Source organism: Simochromis diagramma, unplaced genomic scaffold, assembly GCF_900408965.1.
Source record: "Simochromis diagramma unplaced genomic scaffold, fSimDia1.1 OVJJ01000302.1, whole genome shotgun sequence".
In the NCBI taxonomy this organism is placed as follows: domain Eukaryota; kingdom Metazoa; phylum Chordata; class Actinopteri; order Cichliformes; family Cichlidae; genus Simochromis; species Simochromis diagramma.
The window spans coordinates 4,306,671-4,326,106 of record NW_024386792.1 but is presented as its reverse complement, the minus strand read 5'-3'; the positions used below and the strand labels follow the sequence as shown (position 1 = coordinate 4,326,106).

At 41.5% G+C, this 19,436-nt stretch overlaps 1 protein-coding gene across 1 annotated transcript in view; it reads right to left on the bottom strand.

Annotated features, from left to right (window-relative positions):
- frem3 (Fras1 related extracellular matrix 3) overlaps positions 1-19,436 on the bottom strand; it is a 38,578-nt gene that overhangs the window by 7,613 nt on the left and 11,529 nt on the right. Inside the window, exons 2-12 of the mRNA XM_040023889.1 lie at positions 19,292-19,381; positions 8,396-8,542; positions 6,696-6,926; positions 6,495-6,620; positions 6,003-6,254; positions 2,163-2,312; positions 1,867-2,076; positions 1,257-1,454; positions 988-1,152; positions 429-611; positions 206-336 (exon numbers count right to left, since the gene is read on the bottom strand). Coding sequence (XP_039879823.1) covers positions 206-336; positions 429-611; positions 988-1,152; positions 1,257-1,454; positions 1,867-2,076; positions 2,163-2,312; positions 6,003-6,254; positions 6,495-6,620; positions 6,696-6,926; positions 8,396-8,542; positions 19,292-19,381 — 1,883 coding nt within the window. The remainder of the gene's footprint in view (positions 1-205; positions 337-428; positions 612-987; positions 1,153-1,256; positions 1,455-1,866; positions 2,077-2,162; positions 2,313-6,002; positions 6,255-6,494; positions 6,621-6,695; positions 6,927-8,395; positions 8,543-19,291; positions 19,382-19,436) is intronic.

The following is a 19,436-nucleotide window of genomic DNA, read 5'->3' as shown; positions in this document are numbered from 1 at the left end:
CATCTCATTCCTGCTTTTTATATATCTGTGGTTCAGGCGTGCTGACAGCATTGCCAGCTGCTGCCTGCTTATTTTAACACAGGCTGACATGACAGGGCTCCTGTGTAGATCTGCAGTACTGTACCCCGCACATACACAACCTTCTTCTGGGTTTATATTTGTTTATGCGCATCTGCTCGTGCATCCCACGTGGCCGTCGTCTCACCTGTATTTCAGCCACCATATTGTCATCAGGCTTCATGTGCACAGTGAAGGCCTCTCTCATCTCTCTCTGACCGTCATACAGGACCTCAATCTCCACAAAGTGTTCCTTCTCGCCCTCCTTGAACGCCACATCTTAAAACACAAACAGTGACGTGTGCAGTCATATCAGGAGGCAGCATGCAAGTTACTTAGTCACTGTGTAGCCGCTAAAACCAGGTTCTCACCCTCTGACATCGGGTTATAATCTTCTCCAGAGGTTGCAGACCCATCCTTTGTGTGCACCCTCACTACTGAAACCTTTGAAGTGTCACCAAAACGAAGAATAGGAATCTTCACTGTGGCCACTTCGCCTTTCACCTGGGGCTCACGCACACTATACTTGATCTCAGAGAAACGGATGATCGGCTCTGGAAGAAAAATTGTATTCACGTACTATAAACATTTAAATGAACATATTTTTTTCTTTTGAACATCTTTGATCTGAACTCAGATTTTACCAAATAACAATGTGGTTTATGGGAATAAGAAGTGTTAAAAAAGGCAAAGGTACTGAGATTCTCGTGTTCTGTTGTTAGCAGATGTTATGAGACGCAGCAAAATAATTGAGCTATTCTATTGTAGTTATTTACATCAGTTTTAGCTAACTTAGTACAAATACACACTCTTTGGCTTGGGCCAGGGGTATCTTTTTTTTCCTCAGCCAAGATATTTGATACATTTTTTCCCACTTGTGCAAATGTTGTTTTATTATTTACAATATATTTAGTTCCAGAAAACACGTACTGTCTTTCTCATCCGTGATAGTGACCAGTGCTTCCTTCTGCTCCCCGATAGAGGCTCCGTAAGGAGACTTGCTCTTAGGAGTTCCCAGCACCAAGCGGAATTCCTCATCCTCCTCATGGATGGAGTCGTCTACCAGGGTAACCACACACGGCTTTTCACTCTCACCTGGGGAGAAAATTAGGGTACAGAGAATAAATATTATATATATGTATATGTATAAATACACCTCAAATGATACATGAAAGATCAAATCAGAGGGAGGGTGTCACCTGGCAGAAAGGTGATGACTGATGCATCAGTATTGGGCCTTTCGTTATAGTCCATCATGACCTGAGCAGAGCCTTGGCGAGTGTAACAGCGTGCAGTGGATCTGAGGCTGATGTCTCCACTGCGGTACACTGTGGCTGTTACCTCCCCATCAGACTCATCCACCTTGTAGCTTCCTTCCTTAAACTGAACCTTAGGCACTGAGAAGCCAACAAGCAATCAATTACAAGAAAGTCTTCACAAATTTAAAAGAAGATAGTGTTTCATGCTATGAAGAATCCATATTTTTTTTAAAGCGATCTGATATTTTTTGTCCTACAATTTATGTGTAAAACCATTTAATAAATGCTTCATAATGTACATATGTATAATAGTTAAGAGCCAGCATATGACATCTTACATGAAAAGTATTCAGAAAGTCTTTATTTGTCCTTAAAGCTACATAACAGTGCGCCAGAGTAGCCATTAAGTCATTGTTTATTTACTGATAATGAACTTTTTTATAAGTAATATGAATATAGAATATCTTCTGAAAAGATTATGAGTGCAAAAAAAAAGCTTAGCAGATTTATAAATCCGTACTTTGGTTTGATTTCTAAACCTGATACTCACAGTCAGTGACAGTATCATTGATGGTGATGGTCGTCTTGCTTGGTTCTCCTAGCACCGCATTCATGGGCATCCGCAACACAAGGTCAAAGGTCTCGGGTCCCTCTAGTTCGGGCTGGCCCAAGTCATCCAGGATGGTTACTCTAAAAGTCTGCATTGTCACCCCTGGAGCAAAGTCCAGGTTGCGGCTAATGCCAACGTAGTCCTGTCCAGCTGGCAGACAGAGAAGAAGCCATTAAATGATGGTGTTATTTAATGCGATTGAGTGCTGTGGATTCTGTCAAACGTCTGATTTTTACCTTCAGCAGAAACGGGGTCGCTTTTCCTGGAGCGGATGGTGACGGTAGCGGTTTTGGACAGGTCAGTGCCTGTCCTCCAAACCTTTACCTCGACATAGCCTGAGCTCTCATCCACGATATACTCAGGCTCACCGAAGTACAGTGAAGGCTCTGTGAGAGTTGGGAATATTAGGAAGGAAAATTAGTAAATAATTGAGCCATGATCAGCGGTCAGTATTTTCTTAATGGAAATATTCTGACAAAGTAGTTTCCAAAACCACATAAAGTGAAGGAAGTAATCTGTGTTTTCTCTACAGGCTCTTAAAACAAAGATCTTTTTGTGGCACAGCATAAGCCCAGACATTTGGATGTTGGCAGTTAATTTGTGAGGATATTTAGACTACATGTTTTGTAGTTCAGGTTCAGGGACAGATTGAAGTGAATAGCTGAGCAAAATGCCCCCATTTTTTACTCAGCACAGGAAGAGAGCTGTCATCCATCTTATCCTGCCTCAACCTTCCGCCCCCACTTATCTAAATCCCGACAGCTCTCTCTGAACTCAACGCCAAAGGGTTGAGGGTACACCTGATGAATAAGCTGTGTGCTTGTATGTGCACAGGCAATGATGGGTAAGCGAAGGGACGTTCCTGGAGTCTGATGACAGAGAAGCTGATAAGAAGCATGGTAAAGGAGGGGAGGGGTGTGGTGGCAGAGACAGAGAGGCAACCGTCTCCTTTGTAAAGACAGAGGGCAAGAATTCAGACCGCTGGAACACATTCATCTCTCTTCACTTGTGTATAAAGCAGGTTTTCAACACACTGCGTCCGGCCAGCGCTCTTAGAGATCTGACCTATAGATAGACGTGGAGATATAGAGGTTCATCTTTTCAGCAGAAACTCGAGGACATAAACATTCGTAAATGCACTTCACAGAGCCAAGTCAAGTTGCCAGCTTGTGAAAAATCGCGTTGCATCTTGTAATACTGCAGTTGTTAATATTCTTCTGCTGCATGATTTCAATAATTTAATGTGTTAGCTGTTTTGTCGTACCACTTGTTTAGTTAATCTTAAATGCTTGTTTTGTCAAATCTTCATACCGATGTCTTCTAACTGATCTATACACTATTAACACACATTTCAAGCATTAATAAAGCATTTTGTTTCACCTGTCAGAAATTGTCCCATTTTAAAACTTTCCTTTTTGGTAAAGCTTATAGTTAGCCCTGGATCAGGTGACCCTGAACTACTCCTTTAGTTACGCTGCTTTGACCTGTGGAGGCATCCCATGATGCACTGGGTGTTTCTTGTGTTTTACACCACTTGTCACACTACCATGTCTTTTGTCCCGTCTCACCTCCCACTTCACTGGTGGCCCTTCCCTGAACCTGGTTGTGCTGTAGGTTTCTTCCTGTTAAAGGGGTTTTTCCTTCCCACTGTCACCAAAGTGCTTGCTGGCTTCACTTCCCACCAAGAAGGGAGTATAAGTGAAAATTCTTGCATGTTTTCCAAAACTAAGAATTTAACTATTAAAGTGAAACTCTTTTCTCTTTTAAATTAAAAAAAAAAAATGTAGCCCATTTTCACCGTCAATGCCTCCATTCTGCCACATGAGGTTGTAGCGATATTGAACAAGTGTCACTAGCTGTTCGTTACACATGCTTGTCTACCACCCCAAGCATCATTTTTCAGTATGCATTGTCAATGTAACCCGAAACTAACCAAGGGATTTGTTGTGTAACTCCCAGGCAGTAAGTAAAAACAAAACAAAAGACAAAGTAAAAACACGGTCCAAGCCACAAAGTTGGGACATGAGCTACAGTCTCCCCACTGACAAACTTGTGGTTCATGCCACTGCCACATGCTCTGCTGTCTTGCAGAGACTTTGTCACTTGCTTTAAAGAGGAACTTTTGCCTTGAGCTCTCAGTACTGCTTCGGCTGCTCCATCACTGGTATCAGAAATCTTGTAGGTGCATCTGGGGTGCTAGTGGTTTCTGACAAAACTGCACGAGAAACATTTATAACAGTAAAATATTCTTATTTTTACAAGTGGACAATTTCATGTCAAGAAGTACAAGTACTTTAATCAGTCTTCTTTGCTTTTGTGTAATTAGTGTTTGCAGTTTAGCCCACAGCTTTCAGTGAAGACATCTGACCAGAGCTGATATGTAACAAAAGTCAATAAAAATCTATCACTGTATCTGTTAAACATTTCGGGACACTATGAGTGAATGTCAGATGTCTCAATAATTTCCCTCTCAGTAATTACTACTTGAGGAGAAACGGCAGATCTGCTCTTAAAGTTTACTTAGAAGTCGATGTATGCTGCGAGAGACAACTGAAGCTGAGGGAATGGTTGCTGGGATGCATTCAGAGCCTTCCGGCTTCTATTTAGCACCAAAATAAGGGTGAGAGGGTGAAGTGAGTGCCAACATGGCAACCTTAAAATCAGTGGGAGGAAGATCCAGACAAACAGTAACAATAGAGGCTCGTCGTTGGCAAGGTCCCAAACCACAAGTTTACTCAGGCGGGGCTGATTGTTTAACAGAGACGCACACATTACAGGCACTGAAGCAGATTTGTGGCGCGGTGGTACTTCAGGACCCACCAAGAAGAAGAAGAAGGATCACAATAGAGGTTTACAATAAAGACTCTTCTCTTGTCTCTTCACGTGTCTGGGAATGCACAATGGTTATATTTATATAAAGATCAATTAAACTCCAAGCAAGTGCGAGAAACGGGCGAAAGGCGCGAGAGACGGGGTGAATGTGAGAAAGGAAAATAAATCTGTCATCAATGATTCAGAAAAGAAAGTACAAGAGGCTCTAATGAATGTTAGAATTGTGATTCTTTCTCAAGCTAATATGTTGAGACTCCTTAGAGATACAGACCACATAGTGCTGGAAAACATGCCAGTCATTTTGGATTCCCTGCATAATAGCCTCCCCCCACCCCCCCTCCACCACCTGCCTTTTGGTCCCTTCAGACAAAGGGGTGCCCTCTGTTTCCCCCTGGGCCTTCCTAAATGCCGGTGAGGGTCGCCCGCGGAGCACGGTGAGATTTAAAGTCCTTTGATCTGTCGGGCTACAGTGTAGCATAACATTCACAGAGGTCGCCTTTTCCCCGCTCAGCACCTGTCTGTTGTTATCTTGTATCTGACGCCCAGACAGGCTGAGTATAGTGGATAACTGTAGCATAAACACAGCCATACTGTCGAGCCGCTGATGCAGGCGCAGCATCCAGGTCTTTAGGCTTTGGTGATTGTGGTGATCAGACTGTCTGCGCACCTTTGGTGGATTAATAGCGAGCAGACACGCAAATGCAAACACAGAGCAAAGAGACTCTGTAAGCAACAGGATCAAGCACACCTGCCACCCTCTGTGGCTCTCTAACTGCAGCAAAGGATGTCAGCGTATGGTATTTACTCACTGTTCATAATATTTACCAGTACACCAACAAACCTGGTGACCAACTACAAGAAGCATCTTACTGCTGTGTTTTGCTCAGGGTCAAATACTTATTCCACTCAATGACATGCAAATCAGGTCATAACTTTTATGTAGTGTGTTTTTCTTCTGGATTTTTGATTTTGATATTCTGTCTCTCTGAGTTAAAATGAAACTAGCGTAAAATTTGTGAGTTTGTGAGTAAAACTACAAATTCAGCAGGGGATCAAATAATCATTTTCCACACTGTACGTGCAATAGTTTCACGAGGTCCCTCCTTCTGTCTGTAAACAGATGATTGATGGAGATCCCTCTCTTCATCTTCAACTCCGGGTCTGATGCGGGTCCAAAAAGAACGAGCTCAGCTCAGCATACGTTCATCATTATTTTTCTCAAATGATCAAACGCTCCCACTCACCGTCATCGCTGTCTGCCAAAATGGTGACTTTGGCAGACGGGAAGTTGGCGCCCACCTGGCCCCCCATGGGCATGCTGAGGCTGACGTTAAAGCTCTCCTCTTCCTCGTAAAGGGAGTCATCGATGATAATGACGCGACAGGCTTTTTCGCGCTCATCCTTATCGAAGCGCAGCACGCTGGTGTGGTCCCCGGGCCGGGTGATGTAGTCAGAGTAGGAAAGGACTGTGCTGGGTATGGTGCCGGTGGCTGTTCCTGAGGAATTATGGGAACAGAAAGATCAGTTTGCAGGGAAACTAACAGCAGGAAGTCATTGGAGTAAAAAGGGAAAATAAAAAATAACACAAAATAAATACTAATTAAATAATCAGCCCTACACATGAACATAGAAATGTTTGCTCTAATATATCACCAATAGTCAAAAGTAATGAAAGAAAAGGTTCCACTCCTGAAATTTCATTTATTTATGTTTTGATAAAAACAGATTGATCTCACCTTGCTGAGTGTAACAAACTACCAGGAGCTCCTGGCTGGCATCTCCCGAACGTCGCACTGGCACCAACAGCTCTCCAACATCCTCCTCTATCTTGAACTCTGACTGAGGGATGTAGACGGTCGATTCTGTTTTGAAGAAAAACAAATCAAGGCCAAGAACAACAATTTTGTTCAAATAACTCAAAATAACCAGATTCTTACCATCACCAGGGTCCACAATCTCCACCGTCGCGACGTCAGGAAACTCCAGTACAGCCATGACAGGGTCTGACAGCTGTATCTCAAATGTTTCCGAGGTCTCAAAGTCCTGGTCTGTGAAGATTTTCACTTTCCAGGTTGCTGTGGTCTGGCCTGGGTTGAACTGAACTTGCTTCTGGGCTTTACCACGGAAATCCTTGTCCTTCTCTGCTGTGCCGTCCTTAGTGGCAATACCTGAGGAAAAGCAGTGCCAGTGGCAGCAATATTTTACCCCAGTGCTTCCTCCTGGGGCTTATGTCAAAGTACAGGCTTTCATATTTGAACAGTACACATGATAATTTCAATCTGATGCAACAATAACAGGTAGAATATTCTGTCTGCTGACACCGCAGAATAAGAAAAAGATAGTTCGAGTTTTACGTTCCTTTGCACAGCGAGTGAGTGGCCAGCATGCAAGCCTTACTAGGAAATGTCATACATGAATTCAACTGAACCTCTGTCACAGACAGGACAGGAAATGGAGCAGCAGTCAAAGAAGAAAACAAAAGCTTTGCTCCTTTGGGGACATGTCTGCAGCGTGAGTGTGGAGTTTTTCTTGGTTTGGCTGCAGGGATAAGCTGAGGATAAGCCCTGCAGCCTTAAAAGGAATGTTTAGAGATTTTAACTAAAGGCAGCTATGGTCATGCTTTATTGCAGGTCTGACCTTTAAAAACACATAAATAACATGAAAGTCTACAGAGACTTTAAAAGTGGGTAATAATTCATTGTTAAAATGTCAGTTTAATAAAGGGTCGTGTGGTATCATCATCCATCATATCTTTTTATGAGTGACAAGCAAGTGGCCCCTTAGGAGCTAAAAAATAAGGCCATTATGGGAGTACCAAAAACTGCACTTTCTTGAAGGGCCACTTGAAGCTGGCTCTAAAAACGAGTGAATCCCACAATGCTCAGGATCATTTCCAGGAAAGATTTTAAATTTAGTCATGTGGAAAAAATGTATCTGGACTTTTTAATGAAGTGAAAGTTATAATCCAGTTTACGTAGCTGATGATGTATTTATTGTATATTTAAAGAAGCTAAAGTAACTATGAGGATGGCACTTCATATAACTGGGGAGGACGTGGGTCAGGAGGTGGAGCATGTCATCTACTACTCAGACGGTTGGTGGTTTGATCTCTGGCTGCTCCAGTCTGCATGCCAAAGTATCCATGGGCAAGATACTGAGCCATGCTCCTGATGCGTTCATTGGAGCGTGAATGTTGGATAGAAAGCACTGAGACAAAAACGCTCTTATGTTTGTGAATGGGTGAATGAGACATGCTGTGTTTTGAATGCTCAAGCAGACTAGAAAAGCATTAACCCGTCCATTTACCATTATATTGTTACCATTATATTATTGGATCATTGCAGCTGTTGATATTAATTACTTATATATTGGTAGCTTGAGTCAACGTATCTCCAAAATAAGCTACTGAAGCTTTAAAATAAATGTTATGGAGTAGAAAATACAATATTTGCATCCAAAATATGAAGCAGACAGTAGCATAACACATAAAAACCTGTTTATGTCTGCAGGTTATAGTAAAAGCAATCATTATGTTTGTAAAAACAAACAAAAAACTCACTCATTTCTAAAGCATACAAATTTAATTAGGTTTCCTGCAGTTAATTAGAAGCTAAATAAATGACTTGTCAGCACTTACTGACAAAAGAAGTTTCTCCCAGGTAGCCTCTGCGTTTCAGCGTCACCTCCAGGAATTTGGCATCTTCATCCACCAAATAGTATTCCCTCTCCAGAGAGATCCAGGCCCAGTTGAGTCGGAATGGCTGGGGATTTAGTTTATTTCCACCTAAAGAGAGGCAGGGGGAAAAAGAACCTAACGCATTAGCATTTCATTTGAAACTTCTTTCCGATGGAGACTACAATAATCTGGTTTGTTCCTATCGGTACTCACTGAGGCATATAAACTGCAATCTGCTCTGGGCTCAAGGATAAAAGGAATCAAAGGGATATTTTAATTTAGGAAGGGAAACATGATAACTTAATACCAGGGCTTCTCTAAAGCTCACTTCACCAGGAGGAGTTGCATTACTTGTTATTTCAATGGATTCTTATCCACGTCTACCTACAGCTCTCTCTTATTCTCAGGCCTCAGTAGGATGCCTGCGAACTCAGATAAAATGGAAATTGTCTGCTTTTGAAAAACTCATAGAGTTTTATCTTTATTGAACTTGCCATGCACTGTTCATGCTCTGTAGCATTCCCTTGTGAAAATAATGAAGTGGAGTGGGGCATTTCCAGGACATAGAGATGAGTCGGATATTATTAGTGACCTCAAAGAGCATATACAAATGATTACATGTTTCTGGCTTTAAAAAAAGTGAGCACAATTACCCCTTTCTACTAATTTCTGACTTTTTATCATACATTAAGCCAGGGGCAGCCAATTAATATTCCCCAAGGGGCCAGATGAGAAACTGGGACTGTTGTGGAGAACTACTTATGGGTGCGGCCATCCACAACAGTCCCAGTTTCTCATGTGGCCCCTTGGGGAATATTAATTTCTTGCCCCTGTTTTAAGGATGATTTAATGTGTGGATGCGCACAATATGAGCCTGAGTAAATACTGAGTGAAAGAGGCTATCCTCCAAAAGTGAAACACATTTGACATGAAATATCAAAAGGTCAGAGTCATAGATCCCGTCTTTAATCCACACTATCTCATGACTCATGTAATCCCTCTAACTGCCAGCTTGGTTTTTATCACTGACTTAATGCAGACAGCTTCAGAAATATGTCAGCGAATAAGTTCTGCTGCATACTTGAAATATTTTTTTTTAGCAATGGCGGTAAAATAGCTTAATGCTTTATCCTTGAGTGAGGCGAGCCTGGTGACCTGTGACTTTTGAAATGGGTCAGGCTCAGCGGATTCTCTGGATCAGAGAGGTTAGAGACAACTGGCTCGCTTTAGTTTTGCTCGGCTGGTCACACTGAGAGCAGCCCCGCTGACCTAACTCTGTAAAAAAGTTGCTTAGAGGAGTGAGAGGACTTGACTGAATGAGAAGAAGCAGAAGTTTTTGGGAAGATTTTTTAAAGGTTTGATACAGGTGTCAGAAAAAATAAAACAAATGTGAACTAGACATTACACCAGTCAAAGGAGCATGAACAAAAACAAACAACGGGATAATAGAAAGGAGCCTCTCCTTGTCCTCACACTGAACCACCATTGAGCTCATTTTTGCCTCAGTGAAGAAGAAAGGGGCTGCAGTCTTTATGCTATGTGACCGGGGAGAATGAAAACACTGGGGAGCTGAGTGTGGGTATTCAGGATGGGAAGGGGGCCGCTTCCTCGAACCCACATGTCAGCGCTGAAGCCAAGCCAGGTCGTATCACAATAGAAACAATCCACATGGACCAAAAGGCAGAAGCATGATCAGATTCAGCTGATGTTTGATTGAGTAATGATGACTGTCTGGAAAATGTGGGATAGTAAACATAAATAATCACTTTTCGTTTCTTTCTCGAAAACAGACTGTGGACAACTGAGTTCAAGTTAAAGAAAGAGTCTTATTCTGTTTAGCGTACACGGATGGATACATGAATGCAGGCTATCCTCTTGCGAAAATGGAGCGGCAATGCCTGGTGAGCACTCTGCACCAGGCTCGTGCTCAGGTTTCCCGCAGCCATGGCTAAAAATACAGGAAACAAGTATCATGTCTGTTTTTGCTTGACCCAAATTCTTCAAGTGTTAATAGAATAACGGGTTTTTGAAAACATTCGACTTTGTTGTGTTCTGAGCAGAATCGACTCAGTACCTGCTAAACAAGCAAAACTCTTAAAGACAACATTTGCTCTCAGCACCCAAGAAGGAAAATGCACCATTTCCAGCCTGATGTACAGTCACACACAGAAAAAAGACTTGAATCATCAGATTGTTTCTGTGCTGGAAAAAAAAAGTGCTTGCTGGCAGTTGGCCCTATTTGGAGCTGATATGAGGAGAAGCTCATTCAGAGTCTCTCATCAGGGCTTATTGAATGAACACAGCAAAGACAAAAAACTGCTATTGTTTTGGCACCAAGCAATCAGGCAGCTTTAGGTTTCTGCATTACTACAAGGAGTAAAACAAAGGGCTTTTTATGAATCAGACCAAGTGTGCTGGGCTGATATTTCACAGGCTGTTGAATAACAAGCATCGACATTGCAACGACATATTTCTACAGTATTCAAATGACACTGAAAAGTTACATTTTACGACACCTCTGTGACTGTTTCTAGATATAAATATAATTGTACATATATGGGGAAAGCTGGGGACAAATGTAACATGTTTTATATCTTATTACATTACTATCTGAAACACACTACACATGTTGCTGCTGACATGATGTGTTTGCCATCATAAGTAACAAACATTCTAGCTTCATTTTTACATTTTACGTTTTCATTTTTCCAACAGTAAATAACCTGCAGAAGTGAATAAATGCAAATCCTGTACTTTTAAAACAACAGGCCCCATTACACAGCCGAATAACGGTCGTGCTGTGTGTTTCACAGCCCTGCTCTGGGGACGTATAGTGGTGTCTCTTTATGATTGCATTTACAATCATAAAGAGACACCACCACAGAGTTACATCTGGCATTGCCTACTTGTTATCCACAGCGTGATCCACGGTTGTTTTTAATAATCTTTTTATCCAAAATAACAGCTGTCACTGCTGTTTGAAATGGCTGTTTCACATCTTCCTTTTTCCGTTGCACCTCACTCCTACAGTACGAAGAATGTGATTTGCTGTTATAATATATGCTCAGGAGGAGCAGAAAGCAGCACTACTGTTTTCTGGCTAAGAACATCAAAGCGAAGATCTCCCTTAGTCTGTCAGTCTGTCCCTCCCTGTCTCGCAAAACCTTCCTTCCCGCCAGACTCCCAGATTATGTGTAGCAGAGTGACAGATGTACTCCACAAACCTCCTCCCCCTCTGTGTTCCCCTTCCTCCCTGTGTCGGCTTTGTTCGCAAAAAGGGGATGAACAACTGAGAAGGACAGCAGGCCGCAGTCTGGGTGGGCCAGATCTGCCGCCATGGCGTGCCTCCCTGCCTGCCTGCCTCCACATTTCTCTGAATTCTTTTGTGCGTGCTGTCAGACGCTGAGGCCGGCGCTGGCATGAGGCTGAGCAAACCAAGAGTCGGGATGCCAGGCGTGCACATAGCACTTCAGAAATAAATGAAAATGGTTTAGCTTTGCCCAAAATAGAAAGACCCGCACAAAAAGTAGCTGCAAACATAGGAGCCAGATTGCTGTGCTTTATGATTAATTCTTTTGATTTATTGCAATTTTTATGACACTCATGCTATATTAGTCTGGCTATCAAATCCAATACACTCGGCGACTGACTCACTAAGCTCACATTTCCATTAGCTTTTTAAACTGACAATCATTATAATTTCTGCTGGGATGAAATGTTTTATAGGCTCCATGTATTTCCAAACCTTCCTGTTAGCAGCCATCTAATAAATTAGCTTCACTTTGATTGATGCCAGTTGGACGGCAAAGAATGCTAAAGAAATGTGTTCTGTTATACGAGCCGAGTGACACAAACTCCTAACAAGCACTAAGAATGTGCATCAGAAAACACAGAGCAGTTACAGAATAACAGGATGACTCAGCACAACATCATGGCTTATTTACAGGACATTGCAGCCTCACAATTTCTCTGCAAAGGCGTCCTTTAACGGCGCATTCTCCCTCAGCTCATATTTACACAGTGGCACTGCCTGAACCATACATAGATGCAGTGGTACAGTGGGTCAGGCTGGAGGTATCACTTGAGAGGAAGGTCAATATGAAGCTCACCAGCATGATGCAAGGAAGAGCAACCTTCTAAGAATATCCTGATTGAGTGACAAGCGTCACGTTATTGCATTTCGTCATCAATCATCCAGTTCATATGAATACTGGTGAGATTCCTGCCAGCTATGCTCAGCATTTAATATCACTGGCTTTAAGTGTGGTCTGTTAAATCTAGAGGATGTCAAACATCTGGGTAAACAGACAAAAAAGGAGATCAGGTAAGATTCATCTAAAATTTAGGTTTCTTAGATGCAATGATGACTTTAATCGTTCAGTTTCAGTGTGTGCTATGATTCAACGAATCGAAGTGTCTGCATCACAGCATCTGTTCAGGACATTAAGGACATCTCTGCAGGAAGTTGAAAATAGCTTTGACCCATGTGTGCCAGTAGGCGGGGACAACAAAACGAAAACAAGCAAACTTAGACAGCACTCACATGTAGATGTCAAATCATGCAAAAAGTTCAAAAGCAAAAATAATGAACAAAACAACACTATTGATCAATCTAAATCTAGATTAAGGCTGTACTGAAGGATATTTCAGGCTAAAATGTTGGAACGCTGCCTCAGGGGACAAAAAATAAAACCAGTGTGAAAGCACGGAAAAATACCAGTAGACTGGCTTATTCAGTGCCCATAATTGGGGATTGGTTAACATTTTGGTTTGCTAGTGATTGTTTTTAATAGCATTCATCAAATTCTTTGCTAATGCTAACCGAATGCTCACACAACATGACTTAGTCAGTTGGATTGTTGATCGTGGACCAACATTATTATGATGACATGGACATATCTACTTAAATTGTATTAATACATAATCAGTCTCTTTAACTAAATGCATTAAATACTAAATGCCTGTTCGGTGTGATCACAATAACTGAATGACATTGAACGGCGTACCTTGATTGCATATGGGGTTTTAGTGATTTAGCTGATTTACGCAATTATGTGATAAATAATGTGGCTTGCTTTGTCACCTACACTTTTAGCGCTTTATTGGTCTGCTGCTTAGCACTAATCAGCAGCTTCCCGTATTGGTGCAACGTGCACATACAGTCAGTGCTTCCCTGCATTGAACATCATTTTCCTCCACCCTGTTGTTCATACATGGTCCCTTGTGGCACCAGAAAAATTAGCATCAGGTGTAGCATCAGCTACAGGTGTAATGCTGAAATATAAGGAGGCTCTGGTTAAGACAACTGAGTCAAAAAATTATGAAAAACTGCACCTGATTAATCTTTTGAGGCACCTCGCCTGAAACCAGGAAGTTCAAACTCTTCCTGGTGTGTCATGAATGTACCAAAACTAATCCATTCAAAAGCTGTTGAGACATTTCACTTCAGACCACAGTGATTCATGTATAAACAAACCAACAATCCAACAAATCAGTGTTTCCTTCTCTGCAGCAAAGTCACTAGTGCGGCTGAAAAAAAAAAACATGGCACAGAGTTCAAGTAACTCAGTGACAGCTTTGCCACGTGGGAGCAGATAAGAATAACCGCTCTAGCTATACATCATAACTCTGCACCCCAGAAGTCCACCAGTCGCCATAAATCAAGGCTCAAGATAAAGAACAAAAAGAGAAATAGAGACAAAGAATGAGGGAATAGCAGTGTTCAGTGAAAGGGCCGGAGGGAAACGTGAGATAGAAACAAGAAAAAAGAATAGTAATACCCTGAAGGGCTCTTAGAGAAGAGGAAAGGGGAAGGAGGGTAAGTGAGAACAGGACGGGGTGCGGTGGAGGAGGACTGAGAGGCCTTAGCTTCTTTAAGTCGCGGGGGCCCCGGCAGTGGCACCATTAGCCAGTAAATCTCCCGGTGACTGTTGACACGAGTGACATGTAAGATCCCAAAACACTGTTAGGGAGCAGAGGTTTAGCATGTCCATGTCGGCCAGCCTGCAGTCCACATGCAGCAGGGTACCCTTACAGTACTGAAGAAATGTGACCAAAATGCTGCCCTTTTAAAAATATTTCAAGTTCCTTTTCCTCAATTTCCCCTTTTCTCTTCTGGCTTGATATCATTGCACCCCTCTGGGGAGCTGCCCCCTCCAGAGCGGGCAACTCTTACGCTGGAAATCTGTGGGTTATCGGGCTATCTGAGATTGGGTTAGATTTCTGCAGAGCTGGGAGTGGGGTGACCACAGGCTTTGAAAGGGGATCCCTCTGGAGCCTCCACTCTCACGTACACACCTGTCTGCCTGGGATACCACCTCACTTCTAGGCCCTGCTCTGTCTGTGGCCCTGGAGTCTGGAGTCCCATAGGAAGTGCATTCCTCTCCCCGGCTCTGAATGATCACATAACACTCAACTCACCAGGGCCCATGATCCCCCTGCAGAACTGGGAGACTATATTGTTGCAACTAGAAAAAACCCCACAGAGACTTATCTGAATGCAAAGCTATTTGTTCTGTCTTTGGTTTTTGTCTTCTGTTTGGGGTGCACTTTGACTTGCACCAAAGATTAAGAAGAATGAAATGTTTGTTTTTTTTTGTTGTTGTTTTTTTAAATTATTGTTCCAAAACACTCCAAAATCTTTACATTTACAAGGTTTAACAGGCCTGACACAAAAGGGTTTCTTTTCTTAGCCCGTGGCTCACTGGACCCATTCCTGATGGATGGGGATATATGTGAGCTGTGTCACAGCAGGTATTTACTGCTTCAGTATCCCACTCTTTGAACGGCTGTAAGAAATTCCAGAGTTGGTCACTTGAGTGCAAGTTACTGCTTGCAAACGGTGTGAGGATGGCCCAAGTTGAATCCTAGTTTATTTCTAAGATCATCATCACAGTTCTGTTAAGTCTGGTATTCTGAGTACTTAGTAAGAAGCCATTAGTTTTTTAAAATGACCGCAGTAGCAGATGATAATTATACTGCTTTCTTTCTACTTTAGACGGGATTTGCTGGCAAATAATCATAAGATATTCAAAATTTTGCGATTAAAGATTTTTCTTTATGCCTCCAGTCTCCACCTGACTTTAAAGCAACTTTCTGCACCTATTTAACTTTCCACAACACAGAAGATGCATAGAAGGAGAGTGACAGTGAGGCTGGACAGTGGTGTGGACAATCAGTACTGATGACGTTGTCATGTTTTTAAAATATTTTTATTGCTCAAATCAGCATTTGAGAAAATCTTTCTTATTGTTAAACTTGTAGCAAGGTGAGGTGCTGTAAAAGTAAACCAATGACTTGAAAAACCATTACACCTTTAAGTATTTAATGTTTTTCACTGTAGATTTAAACTTTTTAGCTACAGAGGAGGGTTTTTTTTTCTAACAACTGACTGCTATGCTAACTCTATGCTAATGACTGATCCTCACAGAGACCCCTGAAATCAAACTGAGTGTCTGCTCCTGACTTCTTACTAAGACCAGTGTTGGGTTTAATGCGTTACTAAGTAACGCGTTACTGTAATTAAATTACTTTTCCACTGAAAAAGTAGAGTAACAAATTACTGTTCATTTTTAGGTATTTTAATTACAGTTACTTACAATGTATTTGCGTTACATTGTAAAATAATTAAACTCGCTGAATATCATTATTTAATTTCAATAATTTGTCTCCTAAACGTAGAAGTAAACTCTGCCGCTTTAACATCGCTGTAGTGCAGCTGTACGTCATTTCGCACCAGTTTGCTTTATAGTCGTATTCTAAAGCGGAAGATGTCGGACTCGGCTGAAGCGAGTGGCTGTTTTTTGAAATGGACATATTCCCGTCTCTTCACTTACATGGTAACTGGTCGGATCACTTATTATTACAGTAATATGTAAGCTATGTCCTGGGGAGAAAAAACTATCGGCTGCTGTTAATAGCAGGAGTAATCTACTGAAGCGCCTGACACAAGAGCATAGACGAACACTTCTGAGTGATCCTTGTTCATCATCCATGGGTAACACCGCGGCAACTCCTGCTAAGCAGGCAAAACTCGATTTTACTTCAGCAGCACAGAAAGCGTCTGAAGGTGAGCTTAAAAAAATGATTGCAGGCTGCATTGTGGAAGAGATGCTACTGCTGCGTACTGTAGAGTCTCCATCTTTAAAAAAATGTATTTATTATTTAAAGAGTTTAATTTCTATTGTTTGCCCACTCAAGGTTTATAGGGATTTTAAGAAGTATTTAGTTAAATTACTTATTTAGTAATTAAGTTACTTTTCTGACACAGTAATTAGATAAGTATTTTAAATACAATATTGACTAAGTAATTAGTAATTAGTAATTAATTACTTTTTTAAAGTAACTTACCCAACTTACTGACACACGTGCTCTTACAAGAGCCATACTTCAGCTTTGCCTGGCCACACATACACACACATACCCACACACACAATGTCACTGGTCTGCACATCCTTGGTTTATGTTTGATTAAGATCTTAATTTTCTGTATCAGCAGATACACGGACTCGCAGTTACATATGTACATGTATGCTTGCAACATTTGAGCCTGCAGGGCTTATAGAGGAATGCCAAACTGCTTCAGTTCCACATGAGGATATGTTAATTATCCGAGTGTGTATTCTTGACCTGCTCGTGAAGAAGCATCACTGGAGCGCATGTAGTGGCAGGTATCTTTTAAAGGCTGCTAAGACCCTTAGGGAGCTTCCCATATCAGTGCATCTGAGGGGTATTTCCGGAGCGTGAGGCCACATTCAGATTGTGTGTATTTGTGTAAAACTTACTAGGTTTAGAAGTGGTATGTTTACACTCGATTCAGGATTAAGAATTACTGGAGTTTACAAAGGAGGTTTAAAACCCACTGATTTTGAAAGGATGTGTCTGGATCTAGAACTACTTTGATTAGATAAGAATTCATTATAAAGAAGTTTAATAGTGTTTTTGTGGTGTTTAAGCACAGATTTCTATTTAACCTTAGGTTAGGTTAATGAAGTCGCATTTGGATTTTCTTTTTAAGTACAAAAGTTTGTTCCCTGAGGCCAGTGAAAAATGGATTATCTTGGGTGCTAATCTCTACTGACCCACCATCGGTTCTCACACAAGCAGCTCACCCACTGAGATTTGTTATCAGAGAGCCTGACCATCACTGTGCTCTCCACTCACATGCCCCTACATGTCCAGGATAAAGCCACATCCCTCAGGGGTCACCTCTTCAACACTTCACATTAGCGGGCCACCAGCTGGCTCGACTCGCTCTCATGTATTATCTCTTTGATCTTTTCCTGGACGTGTCTGTGTATTTGTGTGTGTAGTTATGTATACGTATGGTGATGATTTTACTGATAAGTGTATCCATTAAGTGCAGTGATACAGATGCAGTTCATCACACAGATGATGTGGCGCTGCCACACGTGTCAGCCGTGGTCATGTAGAAACAAGGTCTGGTTTTATGTCCCAGTATAAGCTCCACTGCACCTGGTTCAGCTGAGTTGGCTGGAAGCTTAAATAAAGCGTGTAAGCAAACAGAAAAGGGAGCGCTGAGCTAATTGAAGCCCTTGTGTTCCCTTCCTGTGGTAAAACCCACACTTAAAGACAGAAATTCTTAGCTTTTGGCATCTTATTAAACCACATGTGGAAAAATGTTGGCCTAAATGAAGATTATAGGATTAAGGCACTTTTATCTAATCTATGTTGATTAATGTCAGTGCTACTGATTCTCATTAAAAATAAATATATCACTCACAGTCTGAGGGTAAGAGTTAATACGGAGGCATTAAGGCGAAGCTAAACTAAAAACAGACAAACTCACGTCCTCCTTTTTCTCAATGGGTGTGATGGTGGTGTTAGGAGGTGGAGCATGTCCCTCCAAACAGCATAATTATAGACTAAACTTTCCCTTCAGCATTGATTGCCTTTCTAAATCTTGTTTCATATTTTACAGCCAATGCTAAAATAGTAAAACCCACCTGCTGCATTTTATCGCTTTGCATTTGCTATAAATATGTAATGCTGTTAGAGGTGAATGTGACAAGGCAACGAGTGATTTTATTATACCCTGACCCATCATATACCATGCATATCCGATTCATTTAAGAGAATTCTTTAGGGTAAACGATGTCGGCTGTCAGATTGTCGCATTATGCTTGGGGTGGATATAAATAATGTTTTAATAGTAAGGCAGTGTTACAGAAAGCCTCAGTGCTTCAATGTTATGTCAGAGTAAGCGAGTAAAAACAGAGAGAGAAAGAAATTGAGCTAACAAAAAATATGAAGTTCTTATATTTTGGATAAAGTTGGTTATTTATTAAAAAGAAATTTAAGAATCTTTTAATTTGAAAATCTTCATAATGTCAAAATATTCTGCAGATTTTATTTCACAAGTCATGTCATTGAATAGTGGATACTTAGAAAGATAAAAGAAAATGTTTGTGAGACTTGTTGTAAGAGGAACCAGATATATCAGCATACCTATGCACATTTCACTGTGTCACTTCAGGCAGATGATGAAAGGTGGCGTTTGAAAGCCCAGAGAAGCGCCCCAAAGGAAAGGACCCTATTGTTCAATAACAATACAGTTGAGAGCATGTGGTAGTCTTTTACTTTTACTAACCCACATTCAGTGTTTGACTTAAGTCCCCTTTGACCCCTGTCCTTTAAACCTGCTGCCCTTTCCAGTGGGGCGAACAGAGGCGGCGCCTCGGTACTGGGTGTCAGTCATGGCCAACTGCCTTAAGCCTTTGTGATGCAAACACTTAGGTGACCGACAGAGAGCAAGAAGTTTAAATTTTAAGCAGCCATTAAAAGTCAAACTCAAAGTGGCTTGAAGCCACTGCACGTTAAATATTAGAGGGGTCCTACCGTTGTCTTCAACTGTGAAGTAGAAGATATCACTGGTGGCGTTGCTCCCATCCAACAGCACATAACAGATCTTCATGTCATTGATATCAGCTGTTTGCATAAAAAATATGGAGAAACAATTAGCTAAAATGATAACTGTGACGAC